The 16,623-nt window shown below is 39.7% G+C and overlaps 1 protein-coding gene across 2 annotated transcripts in view; it reads right to left on the bottom strand.

The window, feature by feature from the left end:
- Positions 1-10,874: 10,874 nt before the first annotated feature.
- LOC131254742 (uncharacterized) overlaps positions 10,875-16,623 on the bottom strand; it is a 98,080-nt gene continuing 92,331 nt past the window's right edge. For both annotated transcript variants that reach the window (XM_058255458.1, XM_058255457.1), the window contains 2 exons: positions 11,807-11,953; positions 10,875-11,437 (listed from right to left, as the gene is read on the bottom strand). In XM_058255458.1, the coding sequence (XP_058111441.1) occupies positions 11,244-11,437; positions 11,807-11,953 (341 nt within the window). In that variant the 3' untranslated portion in view covers positions 10,875-11,243. The remainder of the gene's footprint in view (positions 11,438-11,806; positions 11,954-16,623) is intronic.

Here is a 16,623-nt window from a genome sequence, read left to right on the forward strand (position 1 = left end):
GGGTTGAGGAACAAGAACCTTGGGTTGGGCTTGGGTTGAGAATTCCTAACCCGAGGTTGGGTTGGGTTGGGTTAGGGTTGAGGTACAAGAACCTTGGGTTGAGCTTGGGTTGAGAATTCCTAACCCGAGGTTGGGTTGGGTTGGGTTAGGGTTGAGGTACAAGAACCTTGGGTTGGGCTAGGGTTGAGCATCAAGCCGACCTAACCTGCCCGACTTTTAGCCCTAACCGTAGGAAGCCAACGAATCTGACCGATCACTTAAATATTGAGTTTAGCCTCGCGATTTGTTCATATAGGGTCCAAATCTAGCCGACCTATCACTGACTAATCGAGACAAGTACAACTAAATAAAAACCTAACTAAAGTTAAGACAACTAGGGGTCAAATCTTAATTAGCAAACCAAATCAACTTAGCTACTCATATAGCCTATGAACCAATGATTTAGAGCGATTATTACCGAATCGACATTTTCGCTAATTGCGAGTAGGTCACATTATGGACTTATCTAATCCATACCCAAATAATTGAGCATAAGAAATCTCACTACCCAATTCATTCAAGAAATATCCTGATTATCCAAATAAGCTCTAGACCGTTTATTAGTAGGCCACTAAACCTGAGGCTGTATAAAGACATTCGTCTTAGTGGGCTTGACGTCCATCGCGAAACATCAAGCCGAGATTGTGCCTCAAATTGCTCAACTTGGACTTACAAGGTTAGTGCATGAGATGTGCGAATATTCTTGAAATTAATCAAGAAGTTAAGTTAATTGTCTACGTCTAGTCTCTGCCCAAGTTGTGGCTTTCGGACTGTTAGATCACGACCAAATTTAATGAAACAACTTAAGTTAATATCCTACACATATCCATATAATCGCAGCCCCGATCGACCGTTGAACAGACTTTTGATCATACCCATCAATTAACGCATCCAAATGGTGGGCTGATTGTATTCATATGTACATCATTATTAGGACTATCCTACGGTGTATATTAACCCCTACACCCCATAGTGGACCCCGAAGGTTAGAAATACCCTCCTATAGGGCTAGTATAATAAAAACCTAGTCCTTATGACCATTTGCACCACTTCTGGCATTATATAAAGCCCTCATTTGGGCACCCCCTCTCCCCATACGAATTTTGCCTTGGAAAGAAAGAAAGAGAAATAAAAAAAATTAAAAAAAAAAAGGAGAAAGGGAGAAGAGAAAGAGGAGAAAGGAGAAGAGGGAGAGATTGAGGTGTGAGTGTTGGTGCACCTCCACCCTCTCATCCCTTTTCTAGCTGCCTCATCATAATCAGAGCCATCGTTGGAGCTTTTTCAGCAACGATTGGAGGCAAGTGTTGAATCTCACTTTGTCCTTAATCTCACAAGCTTGTATGTTGTTTAGGCCTTTCGACGACTTTCTCCAAATCTTTAACCCTAGGAGCTCAAAATCGGAGATTCCTTTTTAAAGGTGCGAACCATTATACCCAGGTTTCCATTTATCGACCCTTGAGGGTCTCAATTAATGATTTCTTATTGTAGATGATTTGTAAATGGCTAGCATATTTATATTTCGTGTTTGATTGTAATATGTGTCATTGCTTGTCTATGCATGCTCACATGTTCGATAAAATGCCTAAGTGAATAAATGTGTTATTCTAATGATGCTCACATGTTTGATAAAATGTCTAAGTGATTAAATGTGTTATTCTAATGATGCTCACATGTTTGATTGAATGCTTGATTGAATGTGTTAATTTGTTGATGCTCACATGTTTGATTAAATGCTCCAGTGAGTGTATTACTCTATTGAGGCTCACGTGTTTGATGAAATGCCCATGTGTTCGCTTTATTGAATTTATGATTCTTATGAAACCTCGCAATGATCACATGATGAATTGCTAGGTCCATAGTGATATTAGAATTGCCTATGATATTAGGTCAATCGATTAACAGTCCAAACTAAGGGGAGGCCCGAGTTAGGTTGGCTAACCTAGACTTGTTCGGTCAACTCAAGTCGAACACGGACGACCGACAGTAGCTTGATTATATAGGATGTTCACACCCAATGTCGGTCATGCCGGAGTTCTCCAAGTCAATCGAAATAGCTTAATAGTCGACTGACTATGTGTGTTCAAAATGTAAGACAACACTAAATAGAATCTATGATACCACATTTCCATTGAATGAGTCAACGTTTAACTGTTAGTGGTACGATCCACAAGACTCATGCACTAGCATGGTGGCATGGGACACTGTATTCGAGTTGTCGACCTACGATAGGGTACGAGCCTCCCTGTAGTGACCAATGAGCAATCGAGAAGGCTATGAGCCTGGTGCATCCAACTGTAATGATGTCACGACTGCTCCACATTTATTTTTGGGCGACGACTCTTATATCATTTGTAGGCTCCCTCCACCCATTGATAGGCCGCCTAACCCTGTGCGCCTAGGCTATATCATCCGGGTCCTTAGTGATCGGTTGGGTCAATGTTAGCCTCACATTGATTGGGGAGTTGTCATCTGGGTGGTAAACCCGCATACAGATCAAGGGACACAAGTAAGGAGCTACTTCGGCTACCCCAAGTCTAGTGATCCAGTTGAGATCACGATAAAATGAGGGTACCCTGGCTTCCCTAATATGCTGGATGAATGGAACTTAATTACTACTTCACTAACATATACATTCATCGCATTGCATTAGATAAGACTTGTGATTTGGCGTTGGGCCGCCTGTGAGAAAGTGTTGGCATATGCGAAATAATCGTTGAAGTCGTTTAAGAGGGAGTGTTGTTTGTAAAAAGCATGAATCATGACATATCTTCATATGTGTATTTAACAAAAGTATTTAGGAATTGTTTGATTTCTTGTTGTATCATTACTTGCGCTGATTGGGTTGATAACCTTCGTAACTTAGAAATAATGGAACCACTAAGTTACCTACTCACTCCCACCTGGGATGATGTTTTAAAAACACTAACCAGACAATATTATTGATGTAGGTACTAGCGAGACCTTAGACGGGTAGGCATATATCGACTTGTTCAAAAATGTATGTATGGGACCAAAACCAAAGCTCAAACACCATTTGAGTTTTATTTTTTGGATTTTTTTTAGAGAGGGGATCACCACCGCAGAAGGCCGTTAGACGTTACTACTACCTCCATGAGACCTATTCCTTCGAGATTTTAGTGTGTTTCAGGTGACTTTTTTTTCCAAAGATTGGGACCGCCACCATTCCGAAAGTTCCGAGGATCATAAGGTGATTATGCAGAGCCACTACACTCTCTAGTCGCTCTCCGACGAATTATTCACATCATTGTGGGACCCACATCAACTTTCAGGCCGGAAACGACTTGTTTTACCCCGAAGGGCCTTATCATGGGGCTTTGTTATAAGAGAAGATTGATAGGGAGGAGGAAGTAGGAAAGGAAGATGGATAGGGAGGAGAGGTTGAAGAAGAAGATGGATAGGGAGGAGGTGCGAAAGGAAGATGATGGGAAGAGACGTGAGGAAGGAGAGGATCGGGGTTTGTAGATTGCACCTAGGATATTAAGATCGCACCTAGGACACTGGGATTGCAAATGGGGTGTATGCATCGCACTTGGCATACTGGATTACACCTGGGATCTGTGGATTGCATCTAGGACACTAGGATCGCACTTGGAACACTGAAATCACACCAGGGACACCTAAAACGAAAACGGTTATAACTCCCTCATTACAAGTCCAATCAGGGTGATCTTGTGGTATTTGAAAAGATAATTTGATAAATTTCAAATGAATCTGGAATCATCTCATTTAAATAACATTTAACAGCCCAAAGTAGACCCAAAGTCCATCATGGCATGCATTTCACTTGTGGATCGCACCTAAAAAAGAGAGGAATTCAATCCCACAAAAACGTTAATAACTCTCTCGTTATAAGTCTGATTAGGGTGATATTGTGCTTGTTGGAAAAAATTTTTGTTAAAATTTCAATTGGATTTAAAATCATCTCATTTGGACATCATTTGATAGCCCAAAACTTGTCCCAAATCCCATTATGGCATGGATTATACCTAAAAATGAGAGCAAGTACGATTCCACGTAAGTAGCTATAACTCCCTCATTACAGGTCCAATTAGGGTGATCATGTACTCGTTTGAAAGATAATTTGATGAACTTTCAAATGACAATATAATCATTATATTCATACACCACTTTCAAATCAATTTAGAATCGTCTCCTTTGACTAAGTTCGACAGTAATCCTGTAAAAAATGCAAATAAAATCTTGAACTTAGCTCAACGATGATCCTATTAGGGGGTGTTTGGTACATGAAATTAAATGATATTAAGTGGGATGGAACTTTAAATCCCTTGGTTTGAATAATTATTCATGTTTGGTTCATCATAGGTTTCCAACATTGGATCTTGTGCATGGAGTAAGGAGGGCTAGGGAGGGCTTTCCCCCATTCAACTAGGAATTGCAAAATCCATTGGATTTCCTCCTAAAAGCATGAGCTATGAAGTTCTTACGCTAGTAAGGGAGGTGAGAACCACCTTGAAATTTGCGAGGAATCCACCCCATCCATCTTTTTTACAAGATCATTTTAGGGTAAGCAATAAAAAATAAGGTAGATTTAAAACTCAAGTGGGCCACACGAGAAAACAATGGGGATTGAGTGACCACCATTGAAACATTCATATGGCCACAAAAGTTTTGTATCACGATAAATTTTTCTATGTTGTCAGTTCATCCCAGCTGGAATGAACTTATAAATGGTTGGGATGACATATAAACATCAAAGTGGAGCTCGGGAAGGTTTAAACAGTAGGAAATTCTTTCCCCACTCTTTCCTCTCGTATGGCCCACTTGACTTTTGGATCTGCTTGGCTTTTGGTGGCATGTCCTAAAATGATCTCACAAAATGGATGGACGGGGTGAATTACTCACAAACATCAAGGTGGGCCCCACCTTACTTCTCACCGCAGTTTTCAAACATGATTTTTGAGAGTAGTCGTTCTTTTCCATGTACAACCAAACACTACGTGAATCAAAACATGTATTTAAGCCCTACATTATACATGATCCAAACACCAAAGTGAATAGCTCACTCCCATGGAATTAAGAGACAATCTGTGTACAAATACATTTATTGCAAAAAAGCAATTCCATCCCACTTAATACCATCTAATTTCATGCGCCAAGCACCCCCTTAAAAATGCATGGAGGAGATCCCTGGACTAAGATCAACGATGATCCTATTGAAAATGCAGAATGAAGATCCTTAGACTAAGCTCAACGGTGATCTTGTCGAAAATGCACAACGAAGATCCTTGAATTAAGCTCAATGAAGATGCTCTCGAAAATGCACAATGAAGATCCTTGGACTAAGCTTAATGGTGATCCTATTGAAAATGCACAACGGAGATCCTTGGACTAAGCTTAGTAGTGCTACTATTGAAAATGACGAATGAAGATTGTCAGATAAAGCTCAATAGCGATCACCTATTGAAAATATACAACAAAGATATCATTAGAATAAGTTCAATGATGATCCTGTTGAAAATGGACAATGAAGATCCTTAAATTAAACTTAATAGTGATCTTATCGAAAATGCACAACGAATATCTTTCGACTAAGCTTAATGGTGATCCTATCAAAAATGTATAACAAAGATCCTTGGAATAAGCTCAATAGTAATCTTATAAAAAATGAACAACGAAGATATTTGGACTAAGTTCAACGGTGATCCAGTTGAAAATGCACAATGGAGATCATCGGACTAAGTTTAACGGTGATCCAATTGAAAATGCACAATGGAGATCCTTAGACTAAGCTCAACATTGATCATATTGAAAATGCAAAACAAAGATCCATCGACTAATCCTAAGGATCATCATTGAGCTTAGTATAATGATCTCTGTTGTTCATTTTTTTTTACAAGATCACCATTGAGCATAATCCAAGGATCTCTGCTATGAATTTTAGAATTATTGTTAAACTTAGTCCAAGGATCTCCATTGTGTGTTTTTAATAGGTGATCACTATTCAGTTTATTCGAAGGATCTTTATTGTGCGTTTTCAATAGGATCACCATTGACCTTAGTCCAATGATCTACATTGTGTATTTTCAACATTTTTTTTTATTTGTTAGCTTGTTAATACACCCCACTGTCAGTTGACACTTCACTGTTAGCCACCCCCCACTAGGGATCGATACCAAGACCTCAGTGTTGAAACGAGGTATCTTTCACTTAGTCTACCACTTGAGCTATGGATTAGGGTGTATTGTGTATTTTCAACATGATCATTGTTGAGCTTAGTCTAAGGATTTTCATTTTGCAAGATCATCGTTGAGCTTAGTCCAAGGATCTCTATTATACATTTTTGATAGGATCACCGTTGAGCCTAGTCCAAGGATCTTTGTTGTACATTTTCAACAGGATTGCTGTCGAGCTTAATTCAAGGATCTCCATTGTGTATCGAAGGAAGAGTCTAGAAAACCTTTTAGCCCTAAAGTCATTTGAAAGTTTATCAAAATATCTTTCGAATGAGCACAAGATCCAATCGGTCCTACAACGAGAGAGTATGCTTGTTTTCGAGAGAGTATGATTGTTCTCGTCGGATCACTCTCACTCTCATTTTCAGGTGCGATCCATGACATGATGGACTTTGAGCCCACCTTTTGGCTATCAAATGGTGTCCAAATGAGATAATTCCAAATTCGTTTGAAAGTTTATTAAATTATCTTTTTAATGAGCACAAGATCACCCCAATCGAACCTGTAACGAGAAAGTTAAAATAATTTTTTGTGAGATTGCTCTCGCTCTCATTTCTAGGTGCAATCCATGCCATAATAGACTTTGGGCCTACTTTTAGATTATCAAATAGTGTCCAAAATGAGATGATTCCAAATCCATTTGAAATTTTATCAAATTATATTTTCAACGAGCATAAGATCACCCCAATCGGACCTATATGAGGGAGTTAAGATCGTTTTCATGGGATCGCTTTCACTCTCTTTTCCAGATGCGATCCATGCCTTGATGGACTTTGGGCTTACTTTTGGGCAATCAAATCGTATCTAAACAAGATGATTCCAAATCCATTCGAAAGTTCATCAAATTATCTTTCATACGAGTACAAGATCACCCCAATTAGACCTGTAACAAGGGAGTTATAACAATTTTCGTTGAAAGTATTCCAAGTGTGATCCAACGTCCTCGGTGCGATTCATAGAACCTAGGTGCAATCACAGTATCACAGGTGCGATCCTAGTCTCCCAAATGCAATCCACAGACCCAGGTGCAATCCACAACACCAGGTGTGGTCCACAACCCTTAGGTGTAATCCTCTCCTTCCCCACCTCTCTTCCTGTCATCTTACTTTCGTAACTCCTCCTTATCCATCTTCTTCTCCAACCTCTCCTCCCTATTTGTCTTTTCAATTCCTAGTAGGGCACCACAATAAGGCCCTTTAGGGTAAAACAAGTCATTTCCTAACTGAAATTTGATATAGGTCTTACAATGAAGTGAATAGTTCCTTGAAGGTTCACCGAAGAGTGATTGGAGAGTATAGTGGCCCCACACAACTATCTTCCAACAGTCAAAACCTTTTCGGAATGGGTGGTGGTCCCACTCTAGAAAAAACTCAAAAAAGTTATCAGAAACATGCAAGAATGGAGAGAATGTCATCGAAAACATGCCGAAATCTCTAAGGAATAGGTCCCACGGAGGTAGCAGCATCGGACAATGGCCTTTTACAGTGGTGGTCGCCTCTCTCTAAAAAAAATCTAAAAAAAAAAAACTCAAATGGGATCCAAGCTTCAATCTTAGCCCCGTGTAGACATTTTCGAATAGGTTTTATAGGCCCACTATGAGTTCTTGTTGAAATTTACTCCAACTATTCGAATGAGGATTTAATTTCAGGGCATGGCCCTAAGAAGTAGGGAAAAAGACATCACATGTGGACCACACTAGAGGAAACAACTTGGAAAGAAAAAGCCATTGTTATCTTCATTTGGGGGCCACGTATGACTCAGATCAAGATAAAATCAACACCTTTTGAGGTCTCAGGATGCCACAAATAAAATGCATGGATCAAACCTCCCATGAAATAGGCCCAATCCTCATTTAGTGGGACCCACTCTCTTTTTTAAAAGAAGGCTTTTCGACTTTCGACTTTCGAGACAAGCAACCGTTAGTATGTTGCAACATTTAGACAAGGGCATTTTAGTCTGAAAAAAAAATAATTCAAGAGCTACCCTAGGGCTAAAAAAATAATAATAAGAGAATTAGGGCCAAAACCTTGCAAAGTCAACCATTAGGGTCATTGTTATAAATAGAACCGCGCATGATGGTTGGTGGAAATTGAAGGTCAGGCCACATGATGGAAGGTTGATATCAAAGGTGGGCCCACATTATGAATGGTCCATATTGAAGGTGGGGCCCACATGATGTCCAAAGTGGGCAAAAATAATAGACATAGTGGACCTCCTATAATGGATGGCCCACATCTAAGTATGGACGTCCCATATCCAAAGTGGCCCAATATGATGGATGATCCATGTAGAAAGTGCACAAGATAGATGGTGGGCATCAAAGGGGGCCTCAAATGATGGATGGCCCACATCAAAGTGTAGTTCCACAAGATGGACAACCTACATCAAGTAGGCCCTACCTAATGGATGATCCATATCGAGGTGGACTGCTTGACGTACAACCAACTTCGAACGGCCCCCCACGTGGACACATCAAATGTGGGCCCACATGAGGGGCAATTGACATTGAAGGGTGCAACATAGAAGGACATTTTAACATTGACGATGGACCCACATGATGGATAACCTACATTAGGTGTGGTTATATCATTGAGGGTGCGCATTAAAGATCCACCCACAGTGATGAATGGTCAGTCCAAATCTAAGGTGGGCACCGGGCCACAAGAAGCAGGACATCAAAGGTGGGCTCCACATGATGGACAATCCACATCCAATGTCTAACATGATGGATGGCTGACATCTAATATGAAACGCATGAAAGGGCATACTTGTTTGAGATGGATTTGTTGTAATGACCACCACCCAAAAAAAATAATAATAATAATAAATAAATAAATAAAATCTTGTTTGAATGTTTTACTAAAATGTGCTTATTTCAAATAAAAACTTTCTTTGGTTTTTAAAAGTGATTTTACCAAATAAGCTTATTATAAAACAAGAGCTAGAACAATTGGTCTAAATTCTCGAGTGTCTCTTACAAGATCAGATAAAAAATGCTAAATGGGCCTTTTAAAAATTTAAAAAAAAAAAGAAAAAAAAAAAAAGAAAAAAAGAAAGCCAATAAGCTTTTAGTATTATAGATGTTAAGTAGCCCATTACCTTATTGACACTTCGCATTTGGCACATAGCATACATGAAACATCCAAGTCGCTCATCAGACAGCTGCCTCTATGGATGCCTTGTTTAAAGGAGAAAAAAAAAGGGGAAAAAGGGGAAAAACCAGGCCAGTCCCATCATCATCAGGGTCACCCATTGCCAGGACGGTTAAAAGAAATTGTCCAACCATGCAGATGCATCCCCCGTAGTTCAAAAACTCAAAGAACTCTTGACTCTATGCTCAGCTGAGTTGGGGACTCAACTCAATATTTAATTTACTATAAATTAAAATATTAAGAATGATAATAAATATTAATAAAAAACTATATTGGGTACGAGTAATATAAAACTAAAAAGTTAAACGGCAACATCATAACTTGTTTGTGAGTTTGGGACTCGAACAGTGCAACCATCTTCCATTCATCTTTTTTAAAAAATCCTTCAAGAATCCAAGTGATTCTAGTTGAGTTGACCAAGTCCCTCCCACAGTTCTGAAGTCTCTGAGCGACTGTACTCGAAATCTAACCTAGTCTAGTTGCCTCAGCAAATTTTAGAACTATGGTCACCTAACCAGCCTTTTGAGACAAGATGTGCCTATTGAACAGTTGGCATATTGCTGTCACAAGTGCCTCATGCTATGGAAAGTGCTAAACGGGATGCGTGTACTCAGCCCTATATATATATATATATATATATATATATGGTTCCATGCGGTCAACCTCCTGGTAACTTCCCATGAGGTCGAGCTGTGTGGGCCCCACCATGATGTGTGTCGAACATCAACACCAACATCAACACCGTGCTTTTGATGGGTCCCCTTTAAATTATAGGATATCCCATAAATCACCCGTATCGGAAACTCAGGTGGGCCATACCATCTAACTTAGTCCGACCCTTCATCCAAGTGGGACACACATAATGGATGGGCTGGATTTATGAACCACATCTCGGTGGACCCAACAAATGATTATGAATGTTTTAATGGGAAGGTAACCCCTCTCGACTATGTAGTGTGGCCCACACAAGTCATGAATTGACTTGACTTTTACGCCCAAGGCCCACCATGGAATGGTGCATCTGACTGATGGGGTAGATATTTGGCACACATCACAGTGGGGTTCCCATGAGGTCAATATATATATATATATATATATATATATAGCCTGCTGGCACGGAGGTCCTAGGAACTTTTTTTGAAACTCATCATTCGTGATGAGTCTCGAAAATCTGAACGGTCCACATGAAGCAGAACCTCATGAAACTCCCTGGTACCAATTTTTACATTGAACCAAGCCATGAAAAATGAAAACAGTTTCTTCCCTTGATTTGCATCTCTTTTTGCCAAGGCCCACCAGAATCTTAGATCAGGGTGAAAATTCGTCCCCTGGGGTTTCATGGGATTCCGCATCTTATGTACCATTCGGATTAGACGCCCATGACACGTCTGCAAATGTGCGCACGCGCACACACACACACACACACGATGACTGCTAAAAGACTACATTCATTTCGACGGTCCAGCTAACTAAAAGACTCCATTCATTTCAACAGTCCAGCATCAGATCATACCTATATATACAAGAACCAACAGTTGCATTGCCTGTCCAGAGGAAGCCAATCCTTCCATGCTTTGGAAGAGGCTTCACATACAGCATACAGGTCTTACCAAACTCTTTCAATAACCTTATTTACAGCTATCAGCATTCCATGTCCCTCCCATATTTACACATTTCATTCATTCAAGTCTTCTTCTTGCTTGGTTATTCTTCTTTCATATATATATATATATATATATATATATATATATATATATATATATATATATATATATATTATCCATTCCACAGCAGCAGTGTCCTTTCATATGTTTGTGGGACTATTTACAGAACTTTCTTATGCTTTCTGCTCAGGGCGGACGCTTACCAGATTGGGAAGGGCAGTCTGCTGAAGCTTCTTGATTTCTGCTGCCGTCACTTTGCACGACTCCAAGGACAGAGATCTTAGATTTTTCAAAGGCATCAAATGCTTCAGCCCGGCATTGGTTACTCGTGAATTTGAGACATTCAAGGAAACCAGGGCAGTCAATCCTGTATATAGCATATAAGAATGTCAGAAAACAATGACTGCATGCAAAAAGGTCAGCTAATCTGACATGTCACTCTGCACGTCCAGCTGAGGCGTGGGATCAGATCAGTTGAGCCCTTACTTCTAGATGCCCAGGCTGGCCCAACCATTTTAGATGGGCCACACTGAATCTCGACCAGTGGAGAGAGACTCTCAAATTGTACTTTCATTTGCACATGTGCAGGCAACCCGATAATGGTACTAACCAGGCTTTTGGCCTGGGCATATACAAGCTGGGCTCACCTGATGCAAGGACTAGTGGACCACATTTATGCTGCATTGGCATGAATATAGCAAGAATCTTCGGATTAAATAAGTGAAAGTGAACATACCAGAAACCAATTCCAAGGTTTTATCTGTGAGGTGGCAATTCTGCGAAAGATTTAACAGTGTCAAGGAGACAAGATCTTTGATGTTCTTCACACCAGCATCAGTTATCCCTCCACCACATACCTCAAGGGAACGGAGGTTCTTGAAGTCTGATTCAATACCAAGGAAAAAGACCTCATTCACAATTTGCAGGATAGCATCAAACATCTAAAGATAACCTACATGTATTGATATGGTTGAAGGGAACTCAGCTACATCAAATGGAACACCATTTATACAATCTATTCAATCACATAACAAATCACATCATATATGAGATGAATTGACATCATGCAAAAAGATATTGTTATTATTATTTTGGTATAGGTAAGGTAAGACAGAAATTTATTACCAACCAAGGGGCCTAAGCCCGAGTCCAATCAACAAAAGATACAATCCAAAAGTAGCACGCCCAAAAGGCAGCAAAAGCAGGGCGTAAAGCCCAATTCAGCATCCAAAAAAAAGAACACAGAAAGGCCTACAAGCTCGACGGCATCAGACAAAAAAAAAAAAAGGCTTGTCAGAGACCCAATAGAATAGCAGAGCATTGAAGAACTCAATATCACATTGAATATGCTGTAATACTTATCCATTTTTTCCTAAATGTTACTTAAACATTGTTTACCAATGCCACCCATGCCGAATTTCAGCTCATCTATGATTTGGGCATGTGCCTGTTCACATCCTTGGGAAAGTGCATGCCAGACGGGTCCTCAGGCTGCCCATCTCCAAACATCTCCTTGTCCTTCAAATGCATCGTCTCAATAATTTTGGATTATATGATCTCATGAAATTGATGAATTTAAAATGAGAAGTTCAGTGGCTGATACGTTCTTTATATTAAAATTGAAATTTGACTCAATTGAACCTGCACCCTTTTTTCTTTTTTTTTAAATTATCAGTCATCGACTCGCAATGTGTGTTTGCAACTGGCGAAGCATTAATAATGATAATCCAATTGCCTAAAGCTGTGAAACCCGGCCCCTACTTCATGGTTGAATCCCACCCCAACTGATCAATACTCCTCTCACCCACGTTACTCATTGTAATTCCTCTGTTCTAACCTGCTACCATTTCCAGCAACAATTTGGTGGACAGCAGCCCATGCTTTGGGCTCACCGGCAATGAGAGGTCACCTTCAACATATTGCTCAGGTAGATGATTAACATCTTCAGCTGGATCAACCTTGTACATCAAAACAAGACGATCGTTTCAGCTCTCGATCTGAATCTGCACCTTCAGACAAGCTTTGTGAATCTCTTGACCATCTAAGGACAGAAAGTCAAGTTCCATAACATTTCCAACACTAGATCCCAGATCAACAACAGTTTTCCTTCCCCAAGCAAGGCACCAATTACAAAAATCCAACCATCCCCAGACTACCGTGGCTAGACTCCTTTCACAACTTTAACGATCGCGAGGGTTCTATGACAGTGGCCCACGACAAACTGCTGGGATTAGGAGGATAGAAAATTGCTCGCAATTTCACCGATTTTCTTCAGCGTAACTTTCTCTGTAAGCTCCATCAACATTGATTTTATATTTAAAAAATAAGATAAGGTTGGTGTTTGTGAACTTAAAACAATGGAAAAACACAGGAACCCCATCCAAGCATTCCAGCTTTTCTATCAGAAAGCAATCATTGACTAGGGCAACCTTTCTACCCTCTTCCTTAAAGCAGATTATGAATCAACCCACCACCTTTCTAACCCTCTAAAGTAGATTGCATGTCAACTTGCCAAAGGGTACAGCCATAGACACTTCTCCGTGAGAAGAACACTCCTGATGAAGCTATGCCATCCAGTCATTCAATCGAGGTCCAGATTGGTTCCTATTGATAATTGCTTGTGTGATCAAGCTCATCCAAGGGTACAGACTGCTATCAGGCCCGCCCAACCTTTCAGTTGAAGATTGGGCTTTTATGCAACCATCCGGATTGAAGATCTGGACCAGGGTCCACAATGAGCTGAATGATGATATTGACCAGGTTAAAGACTTGAATGACAGATTGGGACCAATTCAAAGGTTTGATTACACCATAGGACCCACAAGACCAATTGAATGGCAGTTGGACTCGGGGAACCACTGATCAAACTTTACACCATTACAAGGCATGCATAGGACACTTTGGAAGATTTGCACAAACCATGCCGCCCCAAAAAACATATTGTTCATGAATATGTAGGTCAAGAAAGATTGGTTCTTCATGTCTAGTTTCCAGTTCATGAAAGGATTCTTTAGTATGACAATTCGAGTAGGATTAGGTAATTATTAATGTGGGCCAGTGGGGGAGAAGTATAGAATGTTCTAGCAATTTCTTCCTGGATCATTCTAGATCGAATTTGTATCTATATAAAGGCAAAAGGACCAAATGCATGAATAATGAATTGATTTTCAATTTTACTATGGATTTATATCCATGGGATATTCTTCTAGAATCTAGTGGTGGGATGCCACTAGATCCCTTTAGTATTGGCTCCACATATTTATCCTTCTTCTGTTTAATTTTATTTTCTGCTACAGGTGAAGAAACCATCAATTTTGAGGCATACTTTTGGAGTACGCGGTATTTTAAAGATTTCTTTCTGGACCATTCTAGATCGGATTGTACAGGGATTCAATAAACGGTAACGAGGCAGTAGCAGCCACTGTCGTTACACGATAGCGGATGGAATGGTCCCTTCTTTTTCCTTTTCTAAAAAATAAAAAAAAATAAAAATTGGCCATTGTTACTGTTATGTAACCATTTTTCCACATGCTTTGTAGCCTATGCAAAGCTGAGAATCATGGATATAATTAATGCTTGATGATTTCAATTATTGAAGTTGCATTTTTTTTTTCTTTCTTTGACGGATTTCTAGACACATGAGAGATTCTTCTGGAATCTCAAGGTGGGATGCCACTAGATCCCTTTAGTATGACCCCACATATTTATCCATCCTCTGGTTTATTTTATTTCTCTACTAGAAATCATCAATATTGTGGCATAGCCTTTGGGTATATAATCACCCAATTCCTACATATAGCCTTCCATGTTAAGTCCTTCAATTGTGTGGTGCCATATCAATTTCTCGATGACCATTTCCCAAGATCACAGCACGAGCTGAAACCTTCTCACAGATTCCAGTACTGTCATCTTTTTATTTGCGTTTTAACTAGCTCTCATCATCATCATTTAAGCCTCATCCTAGTAAATGGGGTCGGCAAGCAGTACCTCCTTGATCAATAGGACTGCCTTCTTTATCGTTGGTTGCTTCTAACTATGCTTTCTGAGGAGCATGACTAATCTCTTCCTTGATACCCATCTTTTGTGGACATCTAATATAACATCCTTTTAACTTCCTACCCAACATTATTAGTGAACAAAGGCAAAACCCCCGATCAATTGTGAATATCTGCATTCTCATAACGATTACATCGGCCACTTTGCCAAACTTACCAGAGAACCATAAAAATGCCACCTGGGTCCAGACCTCCAAACCAATGAACCAGCACACCTTTAACCTCCTCAAACCTCAATTTTTCTTCATGTTTTATCTCTTTCCAGTCTTGAACAGTCCATTTGTTGCTGTGTGCCCTTGTTACCTCACAATGCTTGTTCACACACCGGCACCTTCTTTGATCACTTCCCTAGTGTCTTTTGCCTCAACAACAGCTCTGTCTTCGGCTGTTGCAACAGCATCTCCCCCATCGTCCAATATCATCTTACATTATAATCTGCATTGCAAGCCTTTGGCCACAACATCTCTAGAGTCATTGAAAACTGATTGTGGGATGACTCCAATTTTCTATGGATTACAAAAAAAATTGTATTAAGAGAGACAATCACCAAGGTGATGGAAGAGATCTTCCAATATATAAAGATCCCAGATTCAATCCTCCATTCGTCAAACTATCAGATGGTGAATCCGCTTCTCTAGGAACAAAATTAAAAGAACACAAAAACAACGAGAAGTAACCCTTCAACTTCATTTCCAATAAATTGCCACCTCCAAGGCATCAGCTTAGACTGAGAAACTAGCAAACTTGGAATCACCCTCAATCACAATCCTTGTGCAATCCTTTAAATCTTTCTAGAGATTTAAACCAGTTTTAATTCCTTTGAACTCTGCTTGATTAGAGTCGCCTTGTCAGAATGGACGAGATCATTACTATGGTCTTGATTACCCCTATTTGACTTCAACAACAACAACAACAGACAATCACTAAGGTGATGGAAGAGATCTTCCAATATATAAAGATCCCAGATTCAATCCTTCGTCAAACTATCAGACGGAGAATCAGCTTCTCTAGGAACAAAATTAAAAGAACACATAAACAACGAGAACTAACCCTTTAACTTCTTTTCCAATAAATTGCCACCTCCATGGCATCAGCTTAGACTGTGAAACTAGAAAACTTGGAGTCACCCTCAATGACAATCCTTATGCAATCCTTTAAATCTTTGTAGAGATTTAAACCAACAACAACAACAACAATAATAATAAACCACCAGACCACCCTGGCTTTACCCCCCAGTTGTATTTGTGGGCGGTGGGCAATCTTGGCAAACCTGACTTGAGTTGTCATTTATTACATCCTTTGAACTTCTTAAAAAATCAAAAATGAAATTTCCTTTAAATGTACTTTTTTGTCCTTTCTTTCTTCTTTCCTTCTCAAATCAACAAGTGACAGTTTGATTTTCTTGAACACCGGGACAGTTTGATTTTCTTGAACACCTGGATGGACAAGATTTTTCTTCGAAGAACATGTTGTTTATTCATTCTATCATTATCATCAT

This window comes from Magnolia sinica, chromosome 9 (assembly GCF_029962835.1).
Source record: "Magnolia sinica isolate HGM2019 chromosome 9, MsV1, whole genome shotgun sequence".
NCBI classification, from domain to species: domain Eukaryota; kingdom Viridiplantae; phylum Streptophyta; class Magnoliopsida; order Magnoliales; family Magnoliaceae; genus Magnolia; species Magnolia sinica.